The 25600-nt window shown below is 44.3% G+C and overlaps 1 protein-coding gene across 2 annotated transcripts in view; it reads left to right on the forward strand.

Annotated features, from left to right (window-relative positions):
• MARS2 (methionyl-tRNA synthetase 2, mitochondrial) overlaps positions 1–10621 on the forward strand; it is a 108436-nt gene extending 97815 nt beyond the window's left edge. For both annotated transcript variants that reach the window (XM_078688360.1, XM_078688359.1), the window contains exon 3: positions 9299–10621. In XM_078688360.1, coding sequence (XP_078544486.1) covers positions 9299–10477 — 1179 coding nt within the window. In that variant the 3' untranslated portion in view covers positions 10478–10621. The remainder of the gene's footprint in view (positions 1–9298) is intronic.
• Positions 10622–25600: the final 14979 nt, after the last annotated feature.

Genomic DNA, 25600 nt, shown 5'->3' on the forward strand with positions numbered 1-25600 from the left:
CCCGGGTGGCAGATTCTTTGTGCTAGTCCCGACTACATAGAACTCCCTCCCACTGCACATTCAATCACTGAATTGTAAACTTTCAAGATTGCATTAAAAGCCAAGCTCTTCAAGAAAGCATTTGAGTTGCACCCCTAAGGTTGGCGTCACAGTCCTGTGTTTCTATTTCTCTCTCCGGTATTGTTAGTTCCATGATACTCTTGGGTAAACAAGCGCTCTGTAAATACTGGATAAAATAACATATTGATTGAAAGCATGGTAAGCATTCACTGAATATGCAAGAACTTCAGTCTGAAAAAACAAACAATACATGACCGTGATTACTTTCATTCCTGCGTTTACTGTTGTCATGGAGTATTTTTATGTTATGACCATTTCTTATCCTTTGCGAGAGACGCGCTATCTTGTTTTTCATGGTTAATCCATGAGTTAATCCGGCGAGTTCAACACAGGCTAATAAAATCTGGGTGTGATCTGCAGATCAAAAAGTGTTATCCTTTTTATTTCATATCTTTTTTTTTATATACTAGAACATGTACTAATTCCTTCAGAAAGAATGATCATTCGATAACCATGATTATTATTAATGATTAACAGATAAGCAATCACTTGTGTTGCTCTTGAACCAGAATATAGTCTTCTATCATCAAATACATTGCTAATGAAAAAGGCAAAGAAAATCCTTTGGAAGAGTCACAGACCTGCTGGTAGACACAATTGGGATGCGAATAAGAGAAGAAAGAGATAGAGTAGTGGGAAAAAGAAAGAGCTAAGATAGAAGTTAAAGACACAGTAGTTAGAAGTAGGATCACTTTGCCACATTTTCTCAATCAACATTGCTGTGGGTCTTAGATTCACATTTTGGGCAGAGCTCTAGAAATCACACGTTTATTAAGTAGATGTATTTTGCGGATGCCTGAATGTAGTGAAAACCATGTCTCTCTCATTCCACAGTGGCCTTGTACTTTTTTTATAAGATCCTTTGCTTCGATATATAACATACAGGTCACAATTGATGATCTAATGTTGGGCACTGGCTGTGACCGGTCTGTAATTTTGTGATGCGACATACGTTCTAGGAGGTCATGTTGCAAAATCTTCAGTACGATCTGCCTGATGATTATTAATTAGGCAGATCACTATTTGTGACCCCCTATGATTGGCTACAAACACAGGGATGGTGCCTGGGAAAAGAAGAGCAGACTGCCATCCTGCATTTGCATTATCAAACAGGAAACCTTTTCATTTTAAAGCAGCCTGTGATTCTTAAAGAAATCAGAGCTGATTTGAAAAATCCTGTTTGGGCAAATATTGAGGGCAAATAGACAGTGGTCCTGGGGACCATTGCCTACTGCCCCTGCAGCTGCCTGACTCAATTCCAAAGGGAATCTCTCCAACAGGGACAACTTCCCGTTTGAATAAGGGTAACTATCTCCTATTTGGGAGTCTGCAACTTTTCAGTGGTTTGCGATACATTTCTTTCTGATTCGCAACTAGTCATAGCTCAACTTTCAGTCCCCTTCAGTTTCACATTCAGAATGAGCTGTCAAAACCATTTTGTGAATCAGAAAGATTTTACAAAACTGAAAAATGGGTTTAATACATGGCAAAACACCATTTTGCAGTTAAAAATTCATCTTTCTGCTGAAGTTATCTATATGCTCATGGATCTCTCTTGTAACCCTGGGCGAAGCACTACGCTACGCTCGCGTAGGTTGCGCTACTTCGCACTACGCGAATTGTACTTAGCAAAGACGCGTAGCATAGCGGTCATTTATTGCTTGCTCGCGGTCCTCAACGTCAAGTTGGCGACCGCAAGCAAGCAAAATGATATCTTGGCGAGGCATTTTCCTCATTCGCGATCAGCAACATCAAGTTGCCGATCGTGAGCGTGGAAAATAAACCTCCCGGCGAGATTCTCAATGCGGGGAGGTCAGGTTTCTCATTGCGAGTGGTCGCTTATGCTCGCGACCGCTCGCGATGAGAAGCTACCAGTCCGCATTGAGAAAGCTGCCGCTCAAGTAGAAATCTACTCGAGTGGCAGAGAACGACAGCTTGCACTGTGCAAAATGCAGTTTGCACTGATTGCACAGTGCGGACAAGCATCCTGCACTGTGCAATCAGTGCAAACAGCATTTTTCACAGTGCACTACGCAGTTCGCATAGCTACACATAGCCTGGAAGTGCACGTCGCATAGCGTCGCATAGCTACGCGTAGCGCTACTTCACGAACTACGCCCGGGGTTACTCTCTTGTGGTGGTCCACTAGTTCGCAAATCACCGTCCAATGGAGACTTTTCCTGTTCATTTTATTGTTTATTATGCCATAATGGGATTTTGAATGCGTGTTTCATTTTGTGTTTGCATTTTCTATCCAGCATTGGGGAGTGCTTCTGCCATATCTGTTAAACTCTGATTGACTTCAATTTTGGAGGCAAAGGAGGGGTTTTAATAGGGTATTAGGTTTAACCATATGTAATTCTGCTTCAAGAAAAGTGGGCATACAGGAGTAATCCCATCGGAGCTATCCTTTAATAGCCAGCTCATACCTTGCCTAGCAAGGAAGGCTATTCGATGGATAGAGCAAGTCAGGAAATTGATCCGTTCTTTTTTTTGTAGTAGTATGTGCTTTTTCTTTGACATTTTAGATCTTTCATGGGCCCAAATGAATTCAATATTGAGGCTGTATTCTTTTGAAGAAAACATCAGACATCCTCATTGGAACCAGTTGTAATAATCACTGGTGTCATCATTTTCACCAATTCGATTCTTTCCAACCAAGGTGAATATCTGAGAGATAGTTGTTTACGGTCAAGTCTATTTTAAAGATGATGTCTTTTTCATTAATCTGTCTTGTTTCCTCTTAAGCCGTTGCATTGGTAGCCTTAAGTAAATATATGCCTTATTTCGCTATTTTAGATCAGCATTCTGGATCATATTAGAAGTGTAAATTGAAGTATGAGCCTAGTGGTGTCTCTCGCCATTCTTCATGATTTGGCAGTATTCTTTTCTTCATAGTTTGGTAAAATGAATGCCAATGAAGTGGATGGTCTAGAAACAATAAGATAAAGTTGTCTGGAGTTATCATAGTTATCTCCATCATGTTCAAACCATGCCATAGGTCATGTGCGACAGGGGTATCTTGAAACATACTTAAGAGTGATGACACATTTTGGAACTTGTCTTGTTTTGTTCTTAACTTACATGTTGAACACAACACAACCAGAAACTTTAGTTGGGAAATGGAACTCTGCTGGACCCTGCCTCCAGTGAGCATTTCCCAGTGTGTTGCCTTGACATGTTTCTGTGTTTTTTTTAATAACAATAGTTATGTCCGCTCTTTTCTCCACTCCTGGGGGAGTCGAGTGTTTATTAGGTAGTCGTTTGGTGAGTAACTATGGTTTACTTCTGGTGTTCTAGGGCTTTTGGTACTTTTTAACTGTTCAGTGAGTATTGGGTCTTCCTTTACGCTTTGACTCTCTGAAGGGCAGCATGTTCAAGGAGTCCAGGCTTATTCTAAGAGGTGATGAAGGGTTAGGATATGCAGAAGTTATCATATAAAGGTCTCTATCCAGTTGGACCTACACCTTTGTAAGTTTTTGTTTGTACTCTTTTGTATTTTCTCTCGTAAATCAAGATGAACACATAAAAATCAGAAATGCATAATACCTGCAGGGGCAGAGATATGACCCTAAACATTTATAGCACTTACACTGTAAGAAACTAGCATTCATTGGCCTTATTGGTGATAGTGCTGGCGGTGGGGAACCTGGATTTTTACCTTTATGAAATCCTAGTGCTTCAGTCTACTGGTGTGCAGGCCTTCTTTTCAGTGGGACCCTGACCAATAAGGCAACTGCCCCCTCCATTCAAATGCCGTATAACTGAACGCATCGCCCATTCCAATCCATGGAATGGGCGATGCTGCAACAACTCGATACAAAGGCTTGGACAACCCATGTCTGAATCCTTTTTAGGGCTCACCTGCTGTGCGCATGCGCATAGCTGGCGAAGCTCTATAGGGGCTTAAACAGACTTTAAACAGACTTTACCCAACTTGGCGATTTGGTGCTGTGCCCGTGGCTTTTAGGTCAATGCGCTTGCGCATTGACCTAAAATGCGCGTGCACATCACCAAATCGCCGTCTGTTCCCTCAGCCGCATCCTCCCACACCTTTGAAGTGCTCACTTCAAAGGCCCCTGCTGCTTAACACCCTCTCCCCACTCCGCCCCCTCCCCTGCCCGCCATGTCGCATTTCTCCTCCCCCCTCCCCACAGCAATGCCCTCCGTCTGTTAGCAGTGTTAGCGAAAACGAGCATACTTCAGTGGTGTATCGTGTCATGTTTATCTAATCTCTGTAGTTGTGCACACTAGTCCGGAAGCATCTGCACTGTGGTGCGTGTGTTAAACCTAAACTCTTTTTGTGTTATTGTTGAATATGGATAAAGCTGGGCAGTCGTCACTTCATTAGGCTCCACCGGATGGTATTTTTTTTCTTTTCTTGATTTGGTATTTTTAGCAGCTGTCAACGTCACCTTTAATTAGCACGGTGATTTGTTCAAACTGCACATGCGCCTAGGTATTTACATTATTTAACAGTCACGTCACTGCGTTTGCTGCAATGTTAAGTAAACATGTGAGCAGCAAAATGCTATAATAAATATATTAAATAAAATCACCAATAAGGCACGTGCCACTGGCGTTTCATTACAGAGCTTACCCAGGCATGTGCCATAAAACGAGCAAGAACGTGAGCAAAGTCCCTCCTCTCTACACAGCAACACTACATGTTGGCATGTGTGTATCTCGCCCCAACAATAATGCGTCAGGTGTAAGATGCGTACTGCTTTCTTTCGGCCCCATTAACAGCGTCGCTGAGACGTGAATGAAGAGTAAGCGTGAGTGGCACCTTCACGGCAGCTCTTCGTTACTTTTCCAAAGTGCGCTGCGGTAATATGGAATCAGAGATGGGGGATTTCCTCTTTACATTGTGGCCGGGTATTAAGAGCATAGGGCTGGTGGGAACCAAACGGAAATACGCAAAATATGATGCGATTGTTATTCAATGTTGTTCCTCATTCATTAGTCCACACTTAAAAGGCAATGATGTTAAAAAAAAAAAATCTACAAATGTATAGATAAATATGCAGCTGGGTATTAACCGTACAGGCAACTATTGCCACAATATTTCGAAAATGTCTGAACATTTTGGGGAATAACTGGGTGGATACCTCGTTTCTGGCAGATTTTACTGCAGGTTGCCCCTGGCAGTACGAAATAGTCAGAATTTGTTCAATTAATATCTCAAACCTTTCGTTTTATCTGGACCCCCCTGGTATTCGGTAGCTCCTGGCAATTCTCAGGAATTGTTTCAGTGCTCTAACTTACACTGCAGTGTATTTAGCAAAGTTTGACTAATCCAATAGGGGTCTTTTTAAAGGAGGTGCAATATCCCTGTGGGTTTTGTTGGGGCCAAGTTTGGGAACTCATGAAGGGAATCACGAATATTGAGCTACCTCAATTGGCACATATAACACCTTTGGCCCACCTATCTTGAGGAGGATAAATAAGTAGCCCCACTCCACCACCTCATCCACCACCGCCACATCCACCACACCCACCACCATCACTTCCACCACCACATCCACCACCACTTTCACCACATCCACATCCACCACCACCACATCCACCACATCACCACCACATCCACCATCACATCCACCACCCCCACCACCACCACCACATCCACCATCACATCCACCATCACCTCCACCATGACATCCACTGCCACATCCACCACCACATCCACCACATCCACCACCACCGCATCTACCACCACCGCATGCACCACCACCACCACAACACCCACCACCACTACATCCACCACCACATCCACTACAACCACCACCACCGCATCCACCACCGCATCCACCACCGCATACACCATCACCACCACATCCACCATCACATCCACCACATCCACCACCACATCCACCACTTCCACCACCACATCCACCACCACCACATCCACCACCACCACATTCACCACCACCACATTCACCACCGCATCCACCACCACCACATCCACCACCTCATCCACCACCTCATCCACCACCACCTCATCCACCACCGCATCCACCACCACTACATCCACCACACCCACTACCATCACTTCCACCACCACCGCATCCACCACCACCGCATCCACCATCCACCATCACCACCACATCCACCATCACATCCACCATCACACCCACCACCGCCACATCCACCACCACATCCACCACCACATCCACCATCACCTCCACATCCACCATGAAATCCACCACCACATCCACCACCACCACATCCACCACCACCACATCCACCACCACCACATCCACCACCACCACATCCACCACCACCACATCCACCACCACCACATCCACCACCGCATCCACCACCACCACATCCACCAGCACATCCACCACCTCATCCACCACCGCATCCACCACCACCACATCCACCACCACCACATCCACCACCACCACATCCACCACACCCACCACCATCACTTCCACCACCACATCCACCACCACCACATCCACCACATCACCACCACATCCACTACCTCCACCACATCCACCCCACATCCACCACCATCACCACCACATCCACCACCACCATATCCCCCAGATCCACCACCACATCTATATCTGTGTGGCTCTGTGTGTGTGTAGGTGCAAATGCAATGTTCTTGGATTTTCGTCACAATAAAATACACTGAACATAATCTTCACAAAAGTTATTTACAAACGTTTAAGCTATTGCCATTATAAATTACGATAACTTTTATTTAAGTATGAATTATTTACAAAATTAAAAGCCATTGTTATTTGTAATGTCAAGACATCTAAGTCACGTAAATACAACACACATTGCATTACAAATGCTATAGGTGTCACATTTGCAAAAGTTAAAACTATTGACATTGTAACTGACCAAGCTATTAATTTTGCTACTTTCAAAACCAACACATAAATAAAAAAAGTGTCATTTACAATACCAATAGCTCAAACTTTCCTAATGCGAGACCTATTGCATTTCCAATGCTTGTTCCTTTTCTGATTTCTTCATCTGCGTTGTTTGGGGACATGCAGCAAGTCCGATCTCTACCCTCTTATTAAAAAAAAATACAGGAAAATACCCATCCTATTTAAATTAGTAACAACGACACAGTGTGTGAGAACTGCCACACTTGACCTTCCAGACTACCTACAACGGCTCAAATTGAATATGACCGAAGTAGAGCCTGTGTTTGTTCTACTTGCTTGGTGAAACAGAATTACGACGCCAAAAGCTGAACATCCTCTTGCACTGATTGATAGGCCTCATCAACAGTGTAAAGCGGTTTATAAAAAGTTTAAGAAATTGTCAGAAATATTTAAGAACTGTCACTTTCTTAAGCGATTGCACCTTGAATCCCTGATAACTTTTCTTTTATCCGTGGCTGGCATTCAGTCATCCCAACCTATACTGGTTCATTTGTCTTTTCATAGCTGAAAATGATTTTCTTTATTTATATTGCATGATTGATTGAAATACTTTATTGGACAATCGTTCACATTCTAGATAGACAACGTTGTACATCACACCCCTCGATGCATTTCTGTATCGCGCAATGTCCTTCCTCAAATGATAAATACATTTAGGGATGAAGAGACGCCTCCTGCGTTGTTTTCATTTATATTTCAGACTCGTGCTGTTAATGTCTCAACTATGCTTAGACACACAGGACGAAAAATGACAGTTTATTAAATGTATGAGTCTGTTTTTATTAGTTCTGAAGTAGGCTCCCTACCGAGCGAGTGCTATTTAAAACCAATAAATACAATACATAAGCTCAAAAGAATTTCAGTAAAATGTACCTATCGCATTTCTATCTTTTTCACATTTAAAAGAGATAATTGAGCTTTTCACGGGCCATCAGTAAGACGCTGCTGCATGTTTTTTTTTAAAGATGTATCAGGTTGGTGCTAATGTTCAGCAATGAATGTGTAAATTGAAGCCTTTAATTTACGTTAATTATCGCATGTAACACCTTTGCGTGCTGTTTCAGAAAGATGAGCGGTTCCTGAGATGTCTGAGTTTTGTCATTCCCTGGCTTCTGCCACCCGAGGCAGATGTCTGGGTAGTATATATATATAATAGGGTGGGTGTACCTTATGTTGCACCACTCCATCTGCTATCCCCATTTCCTCTACTAGGCACGGGTGTCTGTGGTGCGTGCACAACAGCTCGGAAGCAGAGCTGACATACTTCCAGAGTCCACACTACTCGAGTCTGCGTGGCACAGGTGCTTGCTTGCATTACACGCTCACGTTGCATATGCTCAGTAGATGATCTCAAACTGAATTTATTTTTAGTTGCAGGCGATAGGGAAGGCTATCTATAGTTGCTACGCGTTCCCTCAAAATAAGAGGCGAGACATAAATGCAGCTCCCCCAAATATGGGAGGACCGGCTAATTTACTGTTCTAATTTTAATAAGTGTATCTCGGGGTGTTCCCACTAAGCATTCCCAAATCTTACATAGTTAGAATAGTAAATGTTTCTTTCTTCAAATGTTTTGGGGTATTTTTGTGTCTCCTCTTCGTTTTTGAGAATACGTGTAAATATAAGGCCATTTCTTATAGGCAAAACAGTATTTCCACGCTTCTCTGCTACTTCTACAACGAATAGACAGAGATACATGGGAGGGCAAACTATTAAAGCACACACTGCCTGTTGCCTGTAATGCTGTATATTAAACAGTGATGTATTTTGCAATAATTTAACTTCATCTTTGTTTCGTACGGGGTTTTTCTGTCGAGCGTTTTTGAATAACGGAGCAAATAAATATGAAATTCCAAAACTATGCAGATATTCATTTGATGTCTTAAACTCCTGAATGGTACTAATTAGTAATGAAATGTTGAATCATTCCAATGTACTCTTTGTGAACGTTTGGTATTTCCTCTTAATTAGAATGTAATAAACAAAACTACCCCCTCCTTTGGCTCCACCACACTGCACAGTTCTCTACTTTAAGCCTGCCTCTCCCACACAGTTCTTCTGTTGGTGTGTATGTCGTTTACTTGGCTGGACCCTGATATTTGTAGATAAAACTATTCTCGTGCAATACTAGGATATAAAACGCTCCATAAACGGCTTTCATTCCCGAATTTGTTCAGTTACCCTATATAAACCGATAAATAAATACAAACCCAACTTATGATGTATGAAAGCTCTGTTTTAATATAAATCTTTTTTTTTTGTAGGTACACTGGACCAAGGAAGAAAATTATATGTTTAAATTATCAGAATTTAGACTCCCACTATTAAAGTGGCTTCAGAACAACCCAAGCGCAATATATCCGGATAAGTTTTACCAGTTGGTCCTACAAGCTCTGCAGGAGGATCTACCCGACCTTTCGGTATCTCGAGAAAGAGGTCGTCTGACGTGGGGTATTCCCGTTCCTGGTGACGACACTCAGACAGTCTATGTTTGGTTAGACGCATTGGTCAATTACCTCACCATTGCTGGCTATCCTGAGGCCCATGACTCCTGGTGGCCCGGTGCACATCACGTTGTGGGCAAAGACATTCTTAAATTTCATGCCATCTATTGGCCTGCGTTTCTAATGGCAGCTGGCCTGGAGCCACCTTCGCGGATCTATGTGCATTCTCACTGGACAGTTCATGGTCAGAAAATGTCGAAAAGCCTTGGTAATGTAGTTGATCCAATGGACTGCTGCACGCAGTTCACAGTAGACGGCTTCAGGTACTTTCTCCTACGGCAAGGTGTCCCTGACCGAGACTGCGATTATTATGAAGATAAAGTGGTAAAACTTGTGAACGCGGAGCTAGCAGATGCTCTCGGTGGGCTTCTGAACCGCTGCACTGCCCCTGCCATTAACTCTGCCCAGAATTACCCTTTCTTTTCCAGTGCTTGCTTTCCAAACAGGCTGGCACTCTTTGAGGAAGAAGCATTGGCAAGAGCAACAGAAGAGGACTATAAGCTGCTGGAGTCTGTAGAAGGCTTGCCAGCCGAGGTGAACGAGTGCTATGAAAACTTCCAGGTGTATAAAGCATTAGAAGCCATCAATGTAAGGGTGAAGCAGACAAATGCGTTCTTTCAGAGACATGTGCCATGGAAACTTGACAGGAGTAACACGGCAGATAAGTGCTGGCTGGACACTCTCCTCTACGTGACCTTGGAGTACCTGCGCATGTATGGTACTTTACTCCAGCCCGTTGTGCCATCTATTGCAGATAAATTACTTTCCAGACTAGCAGTTGCGCCTCACGAAAGGACGTTGACAGGTCTTCAGTTCTTTTCACGATACCATGGAAAAGCTTGTCCCTTTGAGGGACGGAACTTGGGCCCTGACACTGGCATCTTATTTAATAGACTTGAAAGACAAAAACTGCGTACAAAACAAAATGTCTCTCTGTAGCTTTCTGAATAGAACCTGCTGCATTTCCGTGACTTGTATCAAGCAGTCATTCAGTAAAGTGCAGAAACCCTGCTGGACTGTAAAGACTAGAGGAATTTTAAAGAGTGGTATATTAATGTGGAAGTAAAATTATCTGTCTTGCTAGCTCAAGCCCATGTGTTTTTTCGTTTGGATGCCATGTTTTCAGAGTGGGTGATTCTATATGTAAACATGCCTAGGTATACTATGCACCTGAGCTCCGTGTTAAATGAAACCATCTAAATTCCAAATTCCCTTCCTGGACATTGCCCAAAACACTCCAGACTCCTCATAAACTAGTGTCTCAAAGCTCTAAATTCAAATGTGTTTTCTCTCACAAACACAAGACCCATATGTTCAGAAAGCTCCTAGGAAAGGTGCTTCAGTGTAGTCCACAAATAGGCATTTGTTTCAATCCACTGTGTGGACTAAAAATCCTTCAAGTAGTCCACTGAAACTAGTGACTTTTAGATCGTGGTGTTTGTTGGCGGTTAGCATTCACCTCACAGAACCATCCTGCCTGCATATTTTAATAGTATACATTTTGCCAGATGCATTTGCAAGAAGACAAGAGCTCTGTCCCTTAAAGCAGGAATGCCAGCCAGCACTCACAATGCTCTTCACCATCCAAGTTATTTCAGTTCTCTTTGCGGTATGTAGTGAGGAGATTCTAGAACATATTTGCTGCCTTTTCAGGCTCCTTCCTCTCCCATCCTGTGGTAATTCCCATCCAAGAGCTTTTTTATTAAAGTTTTTCAACCTAATACAACATCAAAACGTATTAAGAGTTCAAAGAGATGGAAATGAAATTAAACAAATACTCCTAGTTTCCATTTTAAGAATTGAGAACCAAAAATAGCAATAGCGAGCTCTCACAACCCTGCAGTGGAAGCTGAGGGTATGGTCAAAGACAGGGTAGTGGTTGGAAAAGCGGGAGGTGAAAAAGTACAGTCAAAACATCACATTGTCCCACAGCAACTTCCAGTCACAGGAGACAAACCAACTTTGATAGAAACCCCATTTACAACAGGCCAGTGGGTGTTCAACAAGTAACAAACATTGAGGAGGGTAAAAACAGTAGATAGAACAAGAATCAGGCCTTCCGTTATTGGGATTATCCACAGTTTTAGTTGACTCCAAGAAGGTCCAAGCTGCTGCTGGTTGTGTGAACATTCTGGTGTCTCCTTATGGGACCAACCTTAGCTTTGTTACAACAAACAAAGGATGGACGGAATGCTGACAATGCAAACATTCTCCCTCAGTCAAAAGATCTGGGTTAAATCCATTGTTCTTTTGCCCACTAGGCCACCCCAGTTTGGACCCAGCCATATGCAAATCAGTCTTGACACTGTGCCCCATGGGAACAGTCCAGACCGAACTGCAGGCCAGGTCCTCCCTGGACCGGAAACAAGCATCCTGGGACCGGTTTCAGGGTATGTCACCCTTCTTCTGCCAGGCTAGCTTGAATCCAGTGGCACAGTGAGCAAGGGATCCACGTCTGGGCATACCCATCCCACGTAGGTCGAAACTTTGCCAGGTACCACAGCGTAGATTTCATCTCAGTCTATATATAATCCACCTTATTATGTTTCCTGAGTTGAGTGGTGTGGCAGAAGTCCAGAAGTGTGTGTGTGTATATATATATATATATATATATATATATATATATATATATACGACTGTCCCTGAGGATCAGAGCTCTTTTCTTAACCACAGCCCTCTCAAGCTCTTCTCTTGGTCTCGTTAACCTCATATCTCTCCCCAAAATTCAGAACAGCAATGCATGTAATATTGCTCTGTGCCGAGCTTGCACCTGAAGATGGTATCTGGGTAATAGAAATCCCCTCCTGTCCATGCTTGCTTTATTCTTATTTTCTTTACAAGGTATTGTGTGCTGCAGTAGTGGGTGTGTCTTTCACTTCACTTCATTTCCCTTGGGCAGCCAGTGTGAAGACACAGTTTGCAGCATCCAGCTGTGTCTGGTGATGGTCATGAAAGCTGGAATTATGTAAGATGACCCGAGTCCTGTGTGCAGTCCTGCTCTTGGTGAGACCCCTCATCTCTCAGCTGCCATGCTATGACCAGTGCCCCACTCTGTGGCTAGTTTCTTGCACCCCTTTGGCACTCTGGATCAATAGTCGGATTCGGAATCCACTATAAACCGTCTTTGTAGTGTCATTGGGAACCAATAGGCATGAACTGAATACACTACATTGGAAGCCCAGGCCTCGTTTCGGAAGGTGAACCTCCTTCACGGTCTTCTTTTACCACTGCAGGCCACAGGAACTTCTGTTTTAAGTGCCCAAGTAGCTCCACTGCCTCTCACAGCCCAAACAAGTATCGCAGCAGTTTGGGTACAATAAGACCATTGGGTGCTGCACCAGACAGGAAGCTGCACGGGAGCCCTGCAAGAAAGCATACGCCATGGAACCTCACTGGCTACGACCCCACCACCTCCAAGGGAACTGTCTTTTTAAATTTTGTATGCTCTTTTTAAAGCTTTCACTACTCGGTATTCAATATGTCTCAGCTTGTTTTATTTTTTTTCCAATAATTGTTCGGTATTTAAGAAGTGGTAAAATAGAGGGGGGGGAGATGTAGGTATTTCAGATTTGGTAAATACCGAATCGTTAAGATTAGGTATTTACCGATTCTATAAATACCGATTCGGTAATGCCCATTGATTCCTATGGGCATTGAAGCCCATAGGAATCAATGGGCATTACCGATTCGGTATTTACAGATTCGGTAAATACCGATTTCAGCAAGGGTGCAGGGGGTGTCACTTTGACACCCTCTAGCACCCCAAATACAGGCATGTGTGCCATGTGGCACACAGACATGCCCTAAGGGTATGTCTGTGTGTCACATGGCACAGGTGTGCATGCACAGATGTGCATGCACACCTGAATTCGGTATTTTAACACCCAATTGTGGAGAAGTGTGGCTCACTGGTTAGAGGCGGCAGACCCGTAAGCAGAGAACGGCCCGGGACCAGGGTTCGATTCCCGATGCGGCAGGGTCGTGGACCAGGGTCAGCGGACTCGATAATTCTCGCCTCGGTGCCTACTCTAGTCAGAAACCACACTCGGCAACTCTGGGCATCAGCTTGCCTCATCTTCACAACGGCCCCCCCAGACCGCCGGGGATGCTTGGTCGCACCTTAGAGATACCCATCAGGGACCATCTCTCAGGGTGAGCCAGGACGGGTTCCCCAGCGGTCGAAGCGTGGAGATACTCCTCTGGGAGTCGATTCCTAGCGCTATATAAACCCGCAATTAAATTAAATTAAATTGATTTGGGTGGTAAAATACCGATTTCTGAAGGCCTGTAGCACTGTAAACAGTGCTACCTACATCTGGGTTTTACCGAATCGGTAAAATTACCGATTCGGTATTTTACAGAATCGGTAAATTTACCGTTTCGGTAAACTTACCAAATCTGTAAAATATTGGCCCCTACATCTCGATTTCGGCCGTTACCGACCGGTAATTGGCGACCTACATCTGGCCCTTGATGCTTTACTCAGTCTGGCCTGCCACCTGTCACTTTTGCACGAGTCCCTTTCTGACACTCCTTTGGAGAATGGCTAGTTGCTGCTTGATATGGACTCTGATGACCAGATGTTTATTGTTGTCCTTGGATTACTCAATGACAAAAATTGACTTGCTTTCTAACAAGTCCTTTCTAGGTCTCTAGATACGGCTCATCGGCGAAATGCTGCCTTTCGGTACGAAGACCCTTTATTGTTTGGATAAATCTGTTTTTATTTCTATAACATAGTGAAACAGTTACAAGTTAAAGAAGCAGCATAACAATGTGAATGGCAGTGCTAAATGCATAATGTTCCATCATGTTGCATGTGACCTCTCATCTACAGTACAATTCCTACAGCAATAACAATTGTGTGTGTACGTGTGATGTTGTGTTGTGCGAATATGTTAAATGTGCCATGTTCAAGAACGTGTAGTCAGAAATGACAATTGCTATGCTGGGGCGCCTCTGAACCACGTTAGAAGCATATCCTTTCAATTTGAACTTGTGAGTAATAGGAGACGAGCGGGGAAGAAGCTGGGCACAACACTAATAATGGGAGGAACTCAGCTTAACTGGAATACTCCTGGCCCTAATGCATGACAAACGTGAGTGCCACGTCTGTTTTCGTAACTGTGCTCTTCGGGCTTAACTTCAGTTATAGGAAGCAAATACACAACCCCAGGTACGGCACTTCCACGTCAGCTATGCATGGGTTGATCAGGGCTCTTCTGGTCTCGTCTCTGTTGGGGGTGGTGTTCGGGGCGTCTAGCTCTAACGGCAGCTCATTCTGAATATCATGCAGTAAAGCATCCCGTTCGCAGCTATGGGGAGTTTGCGAAGGCCCAGTGTGTCTTCTGTATGCAATGCCAAACTTTCCGCTTTGGCCCACACCAACAGTGAACTTCGCCAGGCTATAGGGTTAGGGGGTTCGGGTAATTTCCACCTTTTTGTTACCTCTCGCTTGGCCACTAGCCAGGGCGAGAAAACGGGACTTAACTTTTTGCTGTTTTTTTTCTTGGGCAGATATGTAGGATATGTGCTTCCCAAGTGTGTGGCACAGTGCACCTGTGCAGGCAGATAACGCAGCAACGTCTGGTCGCCAGTATGTGCTCTGGATCGGGCAGGCTCATAGCATATGGAGTAGGTCAGCTTCTTGGGCAGGCTGCATCTGTACGGTGAAAGGACCTATTGATTTTGGCTGGGGTGAGGCAGCTCTCTGCATCGTATTATATAGAATAAGGCAGAAACTAGCCTTGCGGGTAATGTGGTTGGGGCCTTCCAGTATCTGGGCCCATTCTTTGTCGGTATAGGGGTGAAACAAGTTCCCTTTCCAGCGTTGACTCAAGGGCAGTAGCAACACCGCTGTGTGGTGTTGCAGCGTTGTGGCAACCATTTAGTGAGGCACCTTTCCTGTCCTATGACATGTAAGTACTAGATGGTCAAATGTGTTTGATGCTCATTTGACATGTCCCCCCTTTGCCTCCCAGGCCAGCAATCTGCAAGTAATACAATAAGAATTGGCCTGAGTGCAGGCCATTTACTTCGATTAGCATGTCATAAGGGTATTAAGTACCCTCTTGATTAGGATCACCTGAAGTGTGAAGTCCGGCCTCCAGCCAAGTGGCCTGTATGGCAGATGTGGGGATGAGGCAGCCTCGTGGTGTGCCTGGTAGCAACAAACATGTATATTCTTCTATGGTACCACCGGTGTGCACGACTGCCAGAAGTAGAGGTTCCATGTTCTCCCTCTTGCGCAGGGGTGAAACAGTTGGAGTATTGATGCGAGCTACCAAGGTCAGGGAAGTTGATTCACCGCCATCAACCCGTCCACCCTTTGGAGCTGTGAGGTGAGGTAGTATTTCTAAATGTTCGGGACTGCCAGTCCTTCCTGGTCGGTGGACAAGTATAGTTTGGAAAGTGCCACGTGGTAACAAGAGTTATTCCATATAAATGCCCTCATGACACACTCGAGCGCGCAGAAGAGGGGAGGCACAATGTATAGGGACAGGTTAGTAACATAGTATAGCAGTCTGGGCAGGGCCACCATTTTAAGGAGGAGATACGGACCATGATCAACAGGGGAAACGTATACCAGAAAGACATTTTTTAAATATTTTTTTTTATTAGGATCCTGATGTTACAATCTCATAGATATAACTTACAGTGAACATTCATCATCAATTATAGATAAGTCTTCAATACAAATTAATATTTAAATACAATAAATACAGTGAATACACAGACGATCTTATGAAAAAAACTATCATTATAAATGCAGTTGACTTAAAACCACGTAAGAGGCAAAGGGGAAGGGTCAGTAATTCATTTAGTGCCAGCAATAGGGTGAGGGGGAAAAGCTTAACTTATTTGATCATTCCGCTCTTAAACTACTCCTATATCTTCTGATTGAAAATATTGTCCCCAGAGTTTCTCAAATTTCATAATTCCTGCGTGTCATATTGCATATAGCTGTTCACTTGTTCTAACTCGTCTCATTTATTGTAGCCAATCCTTAATTGAGGGGATTATTTGTGTTCGTCAATTTTGGAGTAAGAGGGATCGAGCTACAGCTGTTGCAATATATACAAATTTTACCCACTTGTTAGGTAGCCCCAGTCTCGGGTCATACTCAAATACTCTAAGCCAAGTAGTTGGAGCCAAATTAACTTTCCCTACATCTACAAGATACTGAAATATTTCAGTCCAGAATCCCTGTATGAATAAACAGTGGCTGATCACATGCGTCCAGTTTGCAGGAGAGTGCCCTATACACCGGGGGACAGTTACCTGGGAGAGCAGGGTTATTATATATTAAAAAAGGCTGGGGTTCTATATAAAAGCCATTTAGAAAAGCATCTGTGTCACCAATTGTCCCCTCTTAAAACACAAACTTTTTATGTATTGACTTCTTTCTACATTTTGTCTGTTATTTCAAGGCTTTCATATTTGCCTAATTTTTTTGATCACTTTTTGGGTGGTTACCTTGCCCTTACACATTAAAAGCTTTCTTTTCCATTCCCCTGGCCTTTTCAAAGCCCCATCACTACTTAGAGCACAAGCCACCTCCCTTGTGCTAAGGATCTGGCCTAAATCCAAATCCAATAGAACTTTATTACGTGTTCTAAATGACCCCAGGAGTAAGTGATCCTGCATTCACTGTCTTACTCCCCTAAAGTTTTGCCATCTATCTCCCCTGAGGAAGTCAGATATTTTCTAATATCCTACTTTAACCCACCTTTGAAACCTTCCCCCTGGTCCCGTATCAACCACAGCCAGGGATATCATCACATTGATCTGAGGAATGTGTGGAAAAGTAAATTTTGCCATGTTCTGTGTCCCTACGTGTTCCCCATCTTATGCTATATGTGCATGATTAATATGCATATGTATTCTCTATGACCGATTAAAGACGCAATTACAGTTGTGTCCATCTCTAGTATGCCAGTTTCCAGTTCTCGTGAAAGCTACGAGTATTAGGCCTATGTGAACCTACGTTGCCACGTTTTACAGTGTGCACGTTAATTCATTGAATTGTCCCCGTTTCTAGGCCTCAAAAAGGGCCCGGACTCAGATTCAGCTCCTGTCTCCTGAACCCTCTCCGAGGAGCGATACAGCCCCCACCTGCATCTCTGACCCTTCACTTACTTCCTGCCTCGCAGTGCCCGGCTCGGCCTGGCTCTGCCTGCCAGTCTGCCAAGAGTATGCTATGATTCTAGTTATCAGTCCAGCCCTCCTTCTCTGCATTCCTAAGCTACTGAATCACATCAATAGTTTCCGTCATGGTCTAGCCTTTATGTCTCCATGTAAGAGAAATACTGTATTAATATTCATAGAATATTCCTCAACACGCACTACATGTAGAATAATGCATGCACCAGTCTTAGTGTCTGTTAGCCTTTACCCTGATAACTTTTGGATTCTATCAACATGTTCTCTAAACACCAGATACTAGATAGGCTTTAGGTACATGTCGCTCTGACACTCCAGACTTTCGTCTCCTCTTCTAGCGCAGAAGTCATAGCCCCCCAGTTCTCCCTAGTAACACGTCATTGTCAGTTTGCGCGCACCACTAGGTCAGAGGTCCCAGCTGCTCAGGTAGCCCCCTCTATGTTTCCGCCCCCCTTATGACATATTCTGTTACGTCTGCATCACATGTCTATGTATACGCCCTGTTCACGCCTTCTTGTTACCTCATTCAGTCCTTATCTTTCGCGACTGCTAAAAGCTCCGCCTACTGTATTGAATACCATGTATTTTGTTTAACTATAGATATTGTGCACTGATATTAAAGTGGGCTAGCCACTCTTGCCCAGATCCTGCCCCCGGCAGCTGCCATCCCATTCCCATGCAGGCTGTCCTGTTCCTGTCCCGTTATGATTGATTAAAGCCTGTATACTCTAGCTACCTCGTATTTTGACTCTTATTTATTGAGCTAAACCGTTTATTTATTGTAGTCAAAAATAGTACCGGTAATTAATTATTTATTTACCACATAATGGCGCCCGAATAGGGACTTGCCCTTTCCCCACGCGCCGGAGAAGCCACGCAAGCCCCCTGATCCTCTGCAGCCGTGACGGAACCATACCGTGCACGTGCAGATATTTCTGCTTCAAGTATCCCTCAGGCCCACGGAGGAGACGGAGGTTGCGGTCCAGCGTCCAGACGAGGCGGTGGAGGAACGCGGCGAGTCCCGACCAGAGCCCAAGCCGAGAGTCCAAGGTCCGAGGTATCCGGAGGCCCACCCGTAACAGAAGTCCGAAGTTCGTCCGTCCGTCGTCGTAGCAGTCCAGTCCAGTCCGAGGCCTTCCGTTCTTGCTGCCCGGTGATTACCGTTGCTGGGGTAGTATCTAGACAGGGTCACCTAATTCGTCTCTGGTCCGTGGGTTTGGGTACGCAGATCCAACACGAAGTGTCCACTTAGGTGGATACGGGTCCTGACGTGTCTCTTTATGGGACCGGTAAGTTTCGTACTGTTTTAGCAGTGCATCTAGTCCTTCTAGTTTCTGTTCTAAGTCAAGTTCTGTTCTCGAGAAATTCATGTATTCTGTTTTCAGTACTCCAGGTAGTATTTTGTCCGAACTGTTATTTTAAATGTTCTTCAATGTGTTTTCAATGTCGTGGTATGAATGTGTTGTTTTTCAGTAATCATCGTGTTCATTGTGTATTGTATTGTGTCTAGACTCCAGTTCAGCCATGCCTCTGTTCTCCAAGTTACGTCAGTTAAAAACTAGAAAAGGTCTGTTAGAAGAAGCAGTTCCTGTCCCGCCTAGGGACAGTCCAGGTCATTTTATGTATCAAAAGCATGGCATAAGTGCCATATTGTATTTAGATTTATGGGTGGAGTACACCAAACAGTTAGAGGAAAAGTATAGATGGCCCGTATCAGGTACGTGGGATGCAGAGTGCATCATGCGAGTAGAAGAAGCATTATGGAAAAAGAAAGCCAGACAGTCCCAGAAAGACGCCATCGAGTTATGGCGCAAAGAATCTCACAGGAGAACAGAAAAAGAAATCAGAAAGTCAGAATTAAGTAGAGAATCCTTAGAAAGAGCCCAGGAAAGGGAATTAATCGAAGTAGGTGAACGAGTTAAAGCCGAACAGTCAGACCGACAGAGAAATGCCCTCATTAAGGGTATGTATCCTCTTCTTGCCGAGGGCTTGCCAAAAGCAACCCCGGAAGCACCATGTAATTTCCCGCCGCCATTAGTTCCGATTAAGCTACGTCACAAACCGACCGCAGCTGATATTTTTCTCTCGTCCTATTTGGACGACACAGTCCCAGAGTATGCGAATCCTGCTCCGCCAGCTCCTGTAAATAATGTAATTCCTGTTCTTCCAGCCACCGGGGCACCTGTTACAGCACCTGTTACGGTACCCCCGGTCCAGCCCATAGTACAAGTTCCCGCTACTTCGGTCACTCTGCCAGCACGAAGAGTATCAGTCGACGATTCCAGTTTAGGAGCCGCGGGAGGAGGTCCTCCAGGTACCCCGCCGCCAATCAAACGTGTAGCGTTAGTCGAGTTACATGAACGTGCGTTACAGCGTACGCCCAAATACCAGTCCGTTGCAGATATCAGACGAGCTCTTACTGAATGCTGTTATGATCCAGTCCCAGGTGAGGATAATATGGTTATATATTCCTTGCGTGTAAGACGGGTGACCGGGTATTTGGACACCCTACCGAATATGAAAGAAGATCTAGACAGAATGTATCGTTTCATCCGTACAGGAGAAGATCCAGAAAGTATTGGTGAAGTCATGTCTCTCAGGAAAGCTGAGACCCAGCTTATGTTATTAAAGTTTCTAATCAATTGTTTAATAAGGGAACAAGATTCCCCGACTAAAGATCCGAACGAAATGAAAATTCTAACAAGGAGGAGTGATAATATAGCCGAGGGTAAACACAGGACAATCAGTAGTATAGAAAGTATGTACAAGAAAATACGCAAAGAAATAATAAGGTTACACGAACAACGTAGAGAAGCACTAGTAAGCGAGAAAGAAAATGAATCTGATACTGAAGAAGTAGTAGACGAGAATACCGCCAGAATAGCGTATGTAGGAAAATCTAGATATCCAGACCGACATTTATGTCCGGAACACAAAGTCTTTCACCATCCAGCACCAGAACAAGGTTCTCTAGAACAAGTATTTCAAGCTACCGACCATATTCTGAAATCACGAATCGGTTATAGTGAACTCAGTACCATGCATGAACAAGAACTAGCCAGATCAGCAGTCCGATGGATTGCTGATTCTACCACTTTTCCAGACGAAATAGTGGCACAAATGTTTCTGAAACTGCCCCCAGCCGAGCAGCGACTGGTGGGTATGTATATGATTCAGCACCTCATTACATTGTATGAGGGTCAACATTCTGATCCAGGCCCGTTACATGATATCCTGAACGAGTTACTCCAGTATAAATGGAAAGGTTTAGGTACCGATTTAATTAGTGTCATTCTAGAACAGCGCCACAAGTATAGAACGTTTCTGAACCCGCATTTTGTTCACGTCTCACCTCCGGAAAGTAAACCGTTTTACATAGATAGACAGCATCCGTTACGAGAAGTGCATCCAGTTAGGACAGCAGGTGGTGAAATGCAACGAGTATTTGTTTACACCCCTATCACAAAGATGGAACTCTTAGAGATGAAGAAATTAATTCCCTGTCACGACAAAGATCCAGCAGGGTTCCATCGAGAATTAAAAGACATGCTCCGTATGGGAGAATACACGTATCCAGATATTATTAAAATGTTAAAGGTCCTGTTGCCCGCAGGGGTATATGAGAAACTCAAGGAAAAAGAATGGAAGGTGGGAGAGAAAAAGATCGATTGGGCAGTTCTAGAAGCTGAAGATAAGATACGAGTACCAGGTACCGGTCTTGGAGATAAATGTAAAGAATTACCAGAGTTATTGATTCAGGTTTTGCCTAGGTTATTAGCCACGAAAAAGGAAGACTGGGATGCAATCTCAGCATGCAAACAGAAACAGGATGAAGATACTAGTGATTTTTATTCTAGATTCGAGAAATGCTTTATCATCAACAGTGGTTTGAAGACAGGTAGCGAGTCATACCCTCATCTTTTTGTTACTAAATTAGTCGAGAATTCAAGCCCACAAGTGAAGAATCGAGTTTTAAAAGTCGAAAGTACTTGGCAAGCTAGTACCCCGTCACAGATGCTCCAGATGCTCCAGTATCACCAGAATAGAATCAGGGAAGAGCAAGAACACGAAAGGAGACGTATGAAAGACACGAAAATGAAAGTACTAGTTGCTCAATCTGTTCCACAAGACAGTCAGAAGAGGGGTCCGAATCAAGCCAGTCATCCTGCAGCTCCCGTTAAAGGGACATGCAATTATTGTAAACAGCCAGGTCATTTTATAAACGAGTGTGCAGTTCTGAAACACAACATAGCCACTGGTAAGACTAAAGAAAGACCACGTCTGCCTAGACCAGAGCAAGTTTCACAGACTTCTCAGTCACCACAGAATGCACAACAGACAATTCCAGCACCGCAGCCTATCGCTGCAACACAGCACGTTACACAGCAAATGTACCAGTATGCCCAGTCCGAGTATCCAGAGTATCAGCCATATTCATGAAACAGCCTAGAGAGGGAGGTAGGCTTGCCTCTCATCGAGATACCTGTAGATCAAGAGGGTCCCTATGTTCATAGTCAAGTATTAGGGAAAGACAGAAAGTTTCTGATTGATACAGGGGCAAGTAGGACTACTATCAGTCATGACGAGGTTCCAGGGGCTCCGCTCTCAGGCTCTAGAAATGTTTCCCTTGGATTTTCAGGAAAGCCTATTGTAAACGAGATATCAAAGCCAGTTACTCTAGAAGTTGGTCCATTGTCCCGAACTACTGATTTGTTACTTACGAAGTCATGTCCAGAAAATTTGTTAGGTATTAAGACATTGAAGGAATTAGGTGCAGTAATATGTTGCTCCCCAGAGGGAGTTCGTTTGTTTTTGCGTGACTTCAAAGGTCACTATGTATTACGTGATTTTGATCCCAGATTGTCTAATGTACCGCAGCATTTATGGGCGCAAGGTCCAACTGATGTAGGTTTCATGTAAATCACACCCCATCGTGTGACTCTCAAGCAAGGTATAGTCTTGCCACGAATTAGACAGTACAGATTGCCACCTGAGGCTGTAGCAGCCTTATCCAAAATTATTGACGAGCTTATTGCTCAAGGAGTGGTTGTAGAAACGGACTCCAATATATGTAATTCTCCTATCATTCCAGTCATGAAACGTACTGATCCAAATGCACCTCCAGTATATCGATTAGTGATTGACCTTCGAGAACTTAATAAATGTATCATACCCCAGTATCCAGTAGTCCCAGATATTTCATCCCTATTGACAGCTATTGATTCTGAAGCTGTGTTTTTTACAGTAATAGACCTCAAGAATGCATTTTTCAGTGTCCCGATTCATCCAGATAGCCAGTACCTTTTCGGTTTTGTTTAAATGGAAGGAGCTATAAATTCACACGAGCTCCTCAAGGTTTCACAGAAAGTCCTAGCATTTACAGTCAAGCACTCAAAAGACAACTAGACAATATTCACATGCCAGCTGACACTGCCCTGCTCCAGTATGTCGATGATCTACTGATCACAGCCCGTTCTGAGCGTGCTTGCGAGCGAGCATCACTTACAGTTCTGTATTTCCTAGCCGAGATGGGGCACAAGGTGTCCCCTTCGAAGCTTCAGTTCTGTGTCCAGCAAGTGATCTACTTAGGCCACTTACTGTCCAAGTGGGGTAGGCAGTTGACACCAGACCGTATCCAGTTAATAGCGAGTCTTCCACAGCCCAAGACACAGAAGGAGGTACGTGCTTTTATCGGCCTTACTTCTTACTGCAGACAATGGATTCCTCAGTATGCATTTCTAGCTAAGCCACTGATACAGTTAACGACACAGGAGGCAGCCGTATCGACTGTCCTCCCTTGGACATCCGAACATACACTTGCTTTTAATGAGTTAAAGAAAGCCTTATGCCAAGCCCCTGTTCTAGCTACACCGAACTACAGTAAGCCTTTTACACTTTTTGTCACAGAACGTGATGGTACAGCATTATCTGTTCTCACACAACATCAAGCAGGACAATACAAGCCCTGTGCTTATTTTTCGAGCACATTAGATCCAGTAGCCCAGGCTCTGCTTGCGTGCCTCAAGTCAGTTGCAGCCACAGCTCTAGCAATCAGACAAAGTGATTCCATAGTATTAGGACACTCCCTGACAGTACAAGTTCCACACTCCGTGGAAGTTCTTTTAAACCGAACACAGACTCAGCACTTGACAATCGCACGTTTAACAGGTTATGAACTGACACTGTTCCAGCCACACATAGAAATCAGACGCTGCAACGTTCTAAATCCTGCTACACTGTTACCGTCAGTTACTTCAAATCCGGCCACACATGACTGTGTGGAAGTTGTTAACACTATGACTAAGCCAAGACAAGACCTGACAGACATTCCATTACCTAATCCCGACCTGACACTTTATGTGGATGGTTCATGTATGAGAACTAATACAGGAGAACTAGTAGCCGCGTATGCAGTGACTACTGAAACTGAAGTTATAGAAACACATCGTATTGACACCCTGTCTGCCCAAGCAGCAGAGCTTATCGCTCTGACCCAAGCCTGCATACGTGCCAAGAACCTGAAAGTAAACATATATACAGATTCACGTTACGCATTCGGAGTCGTACACGACTTTGGAGTGCTCTGGCAGGAGAGAGGTTTCATGACTTCTCATGGAACCAAGATTCAGCATGGTCTCCTCATTCAAGCTCTGTTAGATGCAATACATTTACCGACAGCTATCGCTATCATGAAGTGCAAGGCACATACTAAAGTTACTGACATCATTTCCCAAGGTAATGATCTAGCAGATCGAACAGCCAAGCTTACAGCTCAGACTCCAGACATTCCAGTTAACAAGACACAGACATCCACTCCAGAACAGACTACTTGTATGACAGTTAAGGACCCTACACAAGATGTCATAGACATACAGTTACATGCTACTCCTGAAGAAATCAAGAAATGGTCCGAACAAGGAGGGGTCCAGACAGATCAGGGATGGGTGACGAAGGGAAAAGCCACATGGTTTCTCCCCGACTCTATGGTTCAAGTAATTATCAATACCGCACATAGTCCAGCACATTTAGGAGAAAAAGCTATGTTAGACAGTATACAGAACCTTTGGTTCAACAAGCATTTACGAGCTGCAGCCAAGCAGAAAGTCCGTACCTGTATGATATGTTGTCAGTTCAATCCAGGTAAAAGTGTTCCGGTGGAACAAGGTGGATTCCAGCCCCCTGACCACCCTTTTGAAGTCCTCCAGATGGATTATATTCAGATGGAGCGATGTCGAGGTTTCAAGTATGTCCTTGTAGTTGTATGCGCTTTGTCCAGGTGGACAGAAGCATATCCAGTTCCAGATTACACAGCAGCGACCACTGCCAGGCAGTTGGTTCGTGAATTCTTCCCCCGTTATGGACTCCCTAGGGTCGTGTATTCTGATAACGGCCAGCCATTCTCATCTGAACTCATGAAGCATGTTTCCCTCTTGTTAGGGTACCAGTGGAAGTTCCATTGTGTGCGCCATCCAGAAGCAGCCGGTCTCGTAGAGAGACATAATCAAACCCTGAAAATCCGTATTGCTAAGACATGTAAAGAGAAAGGTGTAGACTGGCTAGTTGCCCTGCCAGTTGCTCTATTCTTCATGCGGATGGTTGCACACTCCAGATCAGGTCTGTCCCCTTATGAGGTCGTATTCGGCCGCCCCCCAAATATGTGGGGTACACCTAGACCCCGCAGTATTACAGATGTTTCAAGTAATATGCTGACAGATTACCTAGCTTCCTTGATGTCTGCCCTACACTCTTGTCGTTCACAGGTTGCCGCTGCATTTCCAGACAATACTGAAGTCAAACCACACGAGGTCCTTCCCGGAGATTTGGTCTTAATCAGGAATTTTGATCGTTCAAGTCCGCTGGAGCCTCGCTGGAAGGAACCGAAACTCGTCCTTCTGACCA

Source organism: Lissotriton helveticus, chromosome 4_1, assembly GCF_964261635.1.
Source record: "Lissotriton helveticus chromosome 4_1, aLisHel1.1, whole genome shotgun sequence".
NCBI classification, from domain to species: Eukaryota; Metazoa; Chordata; class Amphibia; order Caudata; family Salamandridae; genus Lissotriton; species Lissotriton helveticus.